The sequence below is a fragment of the Lactuca sativa genome, chromosome 2 (assembly GCF_002870075.4).
Source record: "Lactuca sativa cultivar Salinas chromosome 2, Lsat_Salinas_v11, whole genome shotgun sequence".
Taxonomy (NCBI): Eukaryota; Viridiplantae; Streptophyta; class Magnoliopsida; order Asterales; family Asteraceae; genus Lactuca; species Lactuca sativa.
Window position 1 is genome coordinate 143842433 of NC_056624.2, and position 10720 is coordinate 143853152.

Here is a 10720-nt window from a genome sequence, read left to right on the forward strand (position 1 = left end):
CATAAATCAGGCAAACCTATCCTGAAATTCCTTAGGGATCCTTAGCGTATCACTAACATGTATTTCTATCAGTTCAAATACTAGTAACCATAACATAACATACAACACATATATGGATATTTTGGGAGACCACTTCCTTGAGCTCTGGCTGACTATACATTTTGCTTCCTCCTTTATTTCCTTGAAATTTATTTTCTTTGTACAAAGGTTTTTATAAAACTTTAAGATCCTTAGTTTGAGCCTGGAATCCCATGAATGTTCATCTAGTTCACTCAAACTAGGTCTCAAAAACCAACTTGTAACATCTTGATTTTTACCATAAAATTTTTCATTCTTAATTATCAAAAAACCCCAAATATCATGAAAACCAAGTCAATAAAATCCCAAGTACATCAAATACAATCATCCCAATCATAGTATCAAAATTCGAAATCATAAAAATTAGGAAGCCGGAGTGTACAGTCAAGCCCTCGCCTTTTCGCAATCATCAGAAGTACCTAAAACACATTAATTCACAAATGTAAGCAAAAAGCTTAGTGATTCCTTCCCAAAATATCCATACAACAAAACATAACAAACAATTATGGGTTATCAGCAACTCTGGGGATTATTGGCTATCCCATTGAAGTAACAACACGCGCAATGGATTAACAACACATTTCAGGGGTTATCAGCAACCATGGGGACTTTTAGCAATCCCAAAGTTATCAAAAATTCTATCCAATTCAAATATAAAAACAACATAATTTAAGACCCGGGCGGTCAGCACACATATCTATCACACATATAACTATAGTGAGAAGACTCATATTGCGAATAGCAGCTAAAAATACCACAACTCTCACACATAGGGTATACAAGAGCAACAAGACACCTAACAAGAATAAATAAATACCCTCTCAGTCTACACCCCAAAAACCCTAGTTTGACCAAAAAAGTCAACCATGGTCAACCTCAGCCGATTGTCATGTCATGACCACCAATAGATCACGCCGTGATAGAGCTAGGAAAAAACTGTCTCAGAAACACCCCCTGTCACGATGTGACACATAACCCATCATGTCGTGAGATATGTTCTGAACAACCTAGATAATTAAGCTCTCAATCCCTTAAGCCAATCCTTCAAACCTTCCAGATGCTTTTCCCCAACCCAACAGACGATAAAAATCATAGCTTTTTAGTCATGCATGTCTAATGCATGACTTGAATACTAACTAGTTCAATAAACAAAGAAATGAGACCAAAACTCATGCTTGGAGTCCAATCTACCACCAAACCTCATATTTGAGATTTATGATGAATAAAAGGCCTCAATGATCCATAAAGTTGCTAACATTAAGATCTCATGTATGCTACCCAACCCAACCATGAAGAAAAATGAATAAAAGTTGGATCTAACATGCTTAAATGAGAAAGGAAAGAGCTTTAGGACCTACAAAGGTCTAGAAACAAAACAAAATGGTGAGGTGGAGACTTTCTAGCCAAGATAATACACCACACTAGCCTTTTTTTCGACAATGAGCTAATAACCATGAAAAGAGATCTTCAATGTCACAAAGGAAGCTAACTTCGATTTAGGCAGGAGGGGGGTGATGGAGGCTAAGGGTGTGCAAACCATATCCCCCCACTTCCTTTAAATAGGTCGCAAAACACAGAATTAGGATTAAACCATTGTCACCTCGTAACATTCAAGGATGGACACACGTTTCTGCATCGATGGCCACGTCGTGAGGCTTCCATCCTCACGTCATGACCACCTATTATTTTAGGTTTTACATCTTTAATTGAATCAAAAGCATAAAAGATAGAATACTTGAATTGGGTTTTATAATGCTATAATTCATAATGCCATTTAATTCTATATTTTAAAAAAAAAAGTAGGATGCTATAATTCATAATGTCATGTAAAGTACAATGCTATAATTGCAAAACAAGAAAAGTAGGATACTATAATTCATAATGTCATTTAAAGTACAATGCTATAATTAAAAAAAGTACGATGTTATAATTCATAATGTCATCTATAATACAATACTATAATAAACAAAAACAATATAAGTAAAATGCTATAAATAAAGAAAAATATGAAAAAGTACAATGCCATAATAGAAAAAAAAGTATATAATATTTAAAGTACAATGTTATAATAAAAAATTAATACAAAAGTAAGATGCTATAAAAATATAAATATGGAAAAGTAAGATGCTATAAATAACAACTACAATTCTATTCGTTTATGTCTCTTTGTTTTAACCATCATAAGCTTAGAAATACCCGCCCGAAATTGATTTAAAAATTAATTTCAGGTTGCCCTCATTGTGAGGCTGGTTTTTAAATACTTTAGCTCATTTTGGATGTGACCATGTATTGCATGGTTTTTTTGTTTAAGCGATTGTCATTTTCTCTTTTTTCTTCGGGTATATATTTATATATACTTGGGAGCTAAGGAATGTTGCTGAATTTTTCTTGAACATAAAATCATGCAATACATGTTCGCAAATGAGATAAGGTATTCAAAAAATGGGTTTAGAAGCAAACCCTTGTGAATACTCTATCCAATTTCTGATGAATACTTTGTTCAATTCTTATTTCATGTAGAGTAAAATTTAAACCCGAATGTAACTCTATTTGGAGATACTTTTTAAATCAGCTATTTTATGAAAACTCTATTCGATTATTGTTTCAGTTGCAACATGCCTATTGATAAAAGTTGGACCACTAATCCAAAACATAACACTCCCGAGTTTTTTCAAGAGCTCGCTAGTTTTATTGAGCTATGCAAAGTACATGTCGACAATAGAGGTTATCTACGATGTCTGTGTGAAAAATTTATAATCGATACTTCTTCCATGTTTTAACAATCAAACTTCATATATGTAAATTTGGATTTTGTTTGTACAAAAAGTGGATCTATCACGATGAAAGTTATATTCCTCCGGTGGTAGTTGACGTATGGTGAAGTACTGAGATGGCTAGCATTATCGACATTATGGAGGATTTGATCAAAAACTATACCAAACTCAACGAAGGGAACTCGGATACTGGGGGTAGCGGTGTTGATGATTTTCAAAAGCTGTTAGAGGTAGTCCAAAAAGAATTATATCCTGGTTGTACTTCATTTTCGTCTCTCGACCTTGTAGCAAAATTGATGCATATCAAGGTGAACAACAAATGGACTAATGGTTCTTTCGATCAATTGTTACGGTTGTTGCAATCACCATTTCCGGAAGGAAACAAAGTTCCCCCTTCACATTATGAAGCCAAAAAGAATCTTAAAAAAGATTGGTTTGGGCTATGAATCGATACATGTGTGTAAAAATGAATGTTATCTCTTTTGGAAATAACACAAGTCATTGCAGAATTGTCCTGTTTGGCATTAAAGTCGATGGGTCGATATAAAACACAAAGGGCAAGAAATTGCTTATAAGGTGTTACATACTTTCCTTGACTCTGGTGATGTACATTTCTAACGTTGGACGTTATGCCGGTGATCGTTAATACCGACAACATCACTACCGGCGACCATGCCTATTACCGGCAACATGTATTACTTATGACAACAATATCGACAACAATCGAGCTTTAGCGACGGATATTAGTGTCGACATATGGTCAATAATACCTTTAGTGACAATTTTTGGGGTTTTTACCGGCAATAAATGTCGACGCTAATACCTCAATTTTTTGTAGTAATTGTGCTATTGTACCTAACAGTCTACTAGTCGATATTTTAGTGATTAATCCTTCTTATTTTCATTTATAAGCGTATAATAACATTTTTGTAAAATTGGAGGGGTAAGAAAAGCGTAGACAAGTGAAAGACGAAGTGGGTAAAACGATAAAAGAAACGAGAATACGTAAGTGAAAACGACATTCGACTCTTTTCTCAAACCTCGAGTATAAATATACAAAACACCATATGGGTTTTGTATTGGTTCCCCCCCAGGCCTTCATTTATTAGGGTTTTTATCCTCTATACTCATCCTCACCCTTTCTCTCTCTGCACACTCATCATCATCTCTCTCTATATATATACACACTCATCACACACCTCACTCAGATATGTATCAACGACTGCGCTTTCAGTAACCTCACAGAAACAGAAACAGAGAGAGAGAGACACAGAGAGAGAGAGAGAGAGAGTGAGAGAGAGAGAGAGAGAGATTTACAGAGAGAAGGGTGATGAAGCCTGCATGGTTAGAAGGATTAATGGAGGAGAGTTTCTTTGGGATATGTGGGGTCCATGAGAATAAAAGAAAGAATGAGAAGAACATATTTTGCTTGGATTGCTGTCAAAGCTTTTGCCCTCACTGTCTTCCAACTCATCACTCTCATCCACTTCTTCAGGTACCATGCAAACGATATGGAATATACATATTTCATATTAAGTCATTAAGTCATCTTCTTTAATTACATGCATGGAATATATAATTAATATAACAACGACTGAACATCATCCTACTTCCTTCAGTCACTACATTAATGATTATATATACATATATCGTAAGCAAATTTCTTGAATTCAACTCTGTCCAGTCTTTATATGTATAATTTAGTGTTTATAGGTTTAAATTCCATGTTGACATTTGTTGTTGTCTTTGCTTCTTTGTGAGAATTAAAACAAAAAATGTTTTTTTTTTTTTTTTTTTTTTGTGAGGGATAGGAAATTTAGTCTCTTTTTTTTTGGAGAATTAGTAAAAATTAAGTCAATTAACTTTAAAAATAAATCAAGAAATTGGTTTTCTCAATCAATGTTCTTCTTTGTTGCCAAAATTATGGGTGTTAATTGAACTTCCCAAAAAGCCAAAAAAGGGCATGTAAAGTTTATGGGATTCTGTTATTCATGTTACTTCTCCTAATATATAGTATCTTTTGTTAATCTAACAACTTAAATATCTTTTGGACACACATGAAATATATATAAAAAAAACAAAAATATTTGAACTAATATTTGAAAATAATGGAAGTTAGGCATGTGTAAAAAGTCGAAATTAACCTCCACCAAAGACAATTTATACGAATATCACCAATTATGCATAACGATAATAAGTACAGGATGATAACTACACTTAAAATTTTCCAAGAAAAGAGGAAATCTTATAATTAATTCAATACATCATAAATTAAAACACATTTAATCGTTTTACAACTGTTACGAATAGAAAAATCACTTTTCTTTTATGTTAGTTTTGTTAATAATAATAATAATAAAAGAAACAATCGAATATTTTTATATAATTAATGGTATTTAATATCTGAATCGACATATGTATATTTATATATTTAAACTGAAAAATTAAAATACAGAATTGGCATTTGCTTTCACCTGCAGAGGCTCTCTCAGCTGTTGCTTTCAAAGAAAGTAGAAGTTTGACCAAATACCCCATTCTGGTCAATTTTGTTTTCTATATATCAGACCCATCTTTTTCACTACATCTAACTTTCTGTTTTCTTTTTTATTATAATCATTCGTATCCAATTTCTCTTTCATTTAATTACTACAAAACAAAACAAAAAAAAATATTTATTTATTTATCATTACCAACAATTCTCAAAGCAAGAGACTTAATTTCCTATTCCTCATTTTGAGAATGGAGTTTAAGTACAAAACTAATACAAATTCCTTCACAATTATGAATTCAATGTTGCAAAATTTTAAATTTTTGTTGCCTATGAACACGTGTATGTATATATTTTTATGTATATTGATTCCCGACACATAACGAGGTGTGTTAATTAATTAATGAAGGTATTAAAGTGTACGGATTTATATATAATGAATATTAATGAAATGGTAGGTGTAGGAGATATATATGTGCATTAAGAAGTTGTACGGAGATGGACAAGTGGGTATGGTTATTTAACTAATAACGGGGTTCTTGTTCATGTTGATGATTCATGATTCATGTGATAGGTGAGAAGATATGTTTACCAGGATGTTGTTAGATTAGACGACCTCGAAAAGCTCATTGACTGTTCCTTCGTTCAGGTAACTTTTCTTTTGTCATTTTCTTATTAGTTTAATCAACGAATCTTGTACTTCCTATTACCCATTTTCATTAATAAGAATATAATAAACACAATGTCCTTCATGGACAAAAAAAAAAAAAAAAAAAAAAAAAAAAAACCCACTAGCAAGTAGCAACAGTTTGTAAATAGAGGTTATGACACTTGGTAAAAATGATATCAAACAACCCTAAACTTTTTGGGTGGTTAAACCAAAAAGGTAAAAATTCAAACTTTAATGGGTTTTTCTAAAAATAAAAGTCTTGTGGTTTTTCTAAAAAATGTAAATGAATTTATTAGTAGTGTTAATAATAACAGATATGTTGTTATTATTATTGTAAATGCAGCCGTATACAATAAATAGTGCAAAAGTGATATTCTTGAACCAGAGGGCACAAACCAGGTCTTGTAAAGGTCCTGCCAATTCATGCTTCACCTGTGACAGAATCCTTCAAGAACCATTCCATTTCTGCTCTCTATCTTGCAAGGTTAAATTACACCCTAACATTTTCTTTCGTACTACAACTACTTTATGAAACGACATGACATTTGTGAATTGTGAAGTGTGAAGTGTAAATTGTACTGTGTGGTTGTGTTTTGAAGCTTGAATTTATCATTTATATATCTATCTTTTTATGGGACCAGGTTGATCACATGGTGTATCAAGGTGAAGATCTGTCCACCATTTTATGTAGATTTGATGTGACTGATTTTGCATTCTCACAATTCGAAGGACTTCGTATGGATAGTTCTGATGTCGATGATCTTAGTCAAATCACTCCAAACTCCATTCTCGAAGACTCTTATCATCATCAGTTTAAAGATTCTTCAGGATCTGATTCAAGAACATCATCGTATAAACCAGATCATGAAAGAAAGAAGAAGAAAAACAATGATTTTCTTCCTAAATTCTTTTCCTTTGGTAGTAGAAGAAAGGGTGCACCTCAACGATCACCGCTTTCTTAAGTACTGCATGTGCATGTTTTTATATGTTACTCTAAATATTATTATTATTAGGTATGTTATATTACTTTTTCTCATAATAATGTAATGGTCTTTTTATAAAAGGCCACTTGTTTAGTAACTATATGTTGATAGGAATATGCGGTATGTAAGCAGCAATTCCATTACAACCTATCGGTGGATGTTTGAGGCTGTAACTTTGTTGAGCTTTAGTCTGCCAATTTTGTATCAATATTGTAAGGGAATTTGCACATATGAAAAAAATATATATATGAATATGTTTCTCAATATATATATATATATATATATATATATATATATATATATATATATATATATATATATATATATACTTGAGAGTAAGTTATACTTATTTGTACGTATTGTTGATGACTGGTAGAGTCGATTTTTCATACTTTAAATTGAAATTGGATGCCAAAGGTAGAAAAAGCCTTTCTTTGATACAAAAATGTATTTCCGCAATTCTTCGTTAGCATATGCAATTCTTCAGTTAGATACCACCTCTAGTGACAACTTGTGGTCGCCACAAGGTTTTCATAGTTGTCAGTCAAATACCTATAGCGACGACCTATCGTCGCCACATATTTTTCACAATTGTCGATCTAATACCTATAACGATAATTGGTCATCGGGATAGCCACTAGGTGTTTTTTTAGTTTTTTACAGACTCTACATTTATTATTCCAGCATCATACATACTTATAAAGCTAGCATTTTTTTTGAATTTCATGCATTTGAAACCTTATTTTTTTTTAACTTTCTCAAACCACATTCATTTAAAACCCCATTTTTTAACTAATGCAACTCAAAAATTTTCTTAATTATGATTTAACACTCAAAAGTTTTATAACTTATATTATGTTTAATTAACATTTAGTGAAAAGTTTACTATAAAAAGGTCAATCTTTTATGTCTTTTGTGTTATATAAAATCTTATATGTAAGAAGGATTTGAAGATATTGTGATTCAAAAGTTTTCATATAATTGAAGCGTTCACGATCCAAATATAATGATTTGAAGAAATGGGTTATGTCGCATCGATGATAATTGTCATATGATTTTTTCTTTCAACCAAAATAAATGAAACTTTTCTATTCTTTCTTTATATTCAGTTTCTTATTTAATCTTTATATGTGATTTGTGTGTATTACTCAATCTTGAATGTCACTCTCCAAACATCAATATTTTGCTTGGAATATCTTTCTAATTCTTCTTTTTCAAGAAAAATATTTTGATTGCAGGTTAATGAATAATTGTCATTAAGTTTCTATGGTTAAATGATGTTAAATGAAGAAAGAAGATTCATAAAATAGATATAGATTTTTTTGTTTGAGCAAAGTTGACGAATGTTAGTTTTTTCTTTTGATTTAAATGTATGTTTATGTAACATCTTTATTTATATATTTAACCATTCAATGCTCTTATTTATTTGATTGTAGTTTTTCTATTTTGATTATGTTTATTTTCTATTATTTTTTATTGGTTTATCTTACACAACATATTTAAAAGATAACATAATTTTGAACGTTTGATATGTAATTATGATTGACTTATCATGATATGTTCTTCATATGAAAGTAAGTTATCCATATTACTACGATAATAATTACATATGACATCTACGAAAATATATATATATATATATATATATATATATATATATATATATATATATATATATATATTATATGATTTGTTCAATATGTATATGCACCTATGTATGTTATAAATTTATAATTAAATATTTGTGTTTAATAATTGAAGGGATTAAAATGATGCATCAAAACCAATTATTTAGACGAATATAATAATAATAATAATAATAATAATAATAATAATAATAATAATAATAATAATGATAATAATAATAATAATAATAATAATAATAATAATAATAATAATAATAATAATAATAAATATACATTTGTAAGTACCGCATTCATTTGAAACTCACACTACAACTCAAGAGCCTTCTAATTTATGTATATTTATTAGTTACAACTTAAGAGTTTTTAACTTATGATTATTAATTAGTAATCACTAATAACTTTTTATTTTTCTTTCTTTTATAAGGTTGTAAAGTTTTGCTCATTAAAACATTAATGTATTTGAAGAGATTTTTGATTTAAATATGAAGAGTTAATATAAATGTTATAATAGATGTTTTAGTGTTTTTATGTTATTAAAAAGTTATAGTGTTTATTTTTCATATTTTTAATTATTCATTGTATATATATCTTTTTTAATACAAATGTTATAATAGATGTTTTTCTATTTTTATGTTACTAAAAGTTGTAGTTCATATTTTTGTTCATACGTTTTGTTACCCATTATATTATCATTCATTTGATATATAATTTACACAATTATATATACTATTAATCCTTAAAAACACGGTGAACAGGAAAGTTTCGCGTTTCTCATTTCCGCCACATTTTTTCTTTCCTTTCTTACTTTGGCCACAGACGGATTTGTTTTAAAAGGTTATATTTTTTTATTCAGACCGCCTTCAAAATTGGGTCAGCTTTATCTTCTCCACCGCTTACCCTGCTCTCCTTTCTTCTTGGCTCTGCTCCTTAAAACAATTTGCACCGGCAAGGCTTATCATCATACGATCAAAAAGATAAAAAAAAAAAAACCCCACTTCCTTTCTATCTTTCGATTTTCTTCTTCTCCAGTTTCGATTGGCTTTACATTGCTGGAAAGTAGTTGGTTGGTAGTGGTGTGGTGTCGATTAAAACTCACGGAAGTGGAAGCAATTTGGTTATTTTTCAAACCTTTTTGCAGAAATCCAAAGAATTTATGATTATTTTCTTTAAATTTGTTTTTGGTGTTCATATTAACTGTTCTTCTTCTTCGTGCAGTCAAAATCGTTGATAGATGTTTCAGATTGAGTCATCGTCGGACCAATCACCACCACCTATATCTGTCTATCTAGGGTTCGTACATGCTCCGGCGAAGCATGGATTGGGGAGGAACGATTGATTTTACTATTCAACACATTGATATAACGACCGGTTCCCTCTCATTCTGCCAACTGTTTGTTCGATCTCCATTCTTGCCCTAAATCACACTAACGATTCGAAGACAAGATCGTAAGGTTTTGAAGCGAATCATCTGAGAACAACACGGTTTAATCCGTAAGGTTTATCTGCCTTACTCTTTTGTCTTTCTTGAATCGATTTATGGACCCAATTTATCATTTTCGATTCAAATTCAAGCCTGCTAAGCAATCAAAACTCAATCTAAAGGTGTACATGTTTTTTTTATTGTACGTCTTTGGTATTTTGGTTGTGTGATGTTCTATCAGCTTCTTAAACCTTCTCATGTATTGTTTTTTCTACTCCACAACTGATATTCAACTTTATGTTACGCTTTCTGAAAGTGTTTGATTTCCTTTAAGGTTTGTTATTTGGCTATTGGTTGATTTCTATATCTTCTCAGTATCTAATGTCATGTGTATCCTTTGATTTTTATACCATATCTGAAATATTTGTGTTTATTCATGGAATTATATAAAGTTTATGTGTTTTACATAATTGCACACTACCTGTTTGATGTTATTCTTGAGTGGAACTTACATTCAGTTTCAACTAAAAATCATAACTTCAATTTAGTGATTACTTTGTCCTTATTTGTATTTCAGACTTATGACAGAATGTATGAGTATTACCGGGATAGGAAAGACAGGGGAAGATGTTGAAGCATCGGTCGGAGAAACGATCCGATG

General features: G+C 30.8%; 1 protein-coding gene across 1 annotated transcript; it reads left to right on the forward strand.

Annotated features, from left to right (window-relative positions):
* The first annotated feature begins 3947 nt into the window (after window positions 1-3947).
* On the forward strand, window positions 3948-7259 carry LOC111887825 (protein RGF1 INDUCIBLE TRANSCRIPTION FACTOR 1). Its single transcript, XM_023883974.3, has 4 exons — window positions 3948-4347; window positions 5915-5989; window positions 6354-6494; window positions 6652-7259. The coding sequence occupies exons 1-4, from the start codon at window positions 4183-4185 to the stop codon at window positions 6970-6972; spliced, it is 702 nt and encodes a 233-aa protein (XP_023739742.1). The 5' UTR covers window positions 3948-4182; the 3' UTR covers window positions 6973-7259.
* Window positions 7260-10720: the final 3461 nt, after the last annotated feature.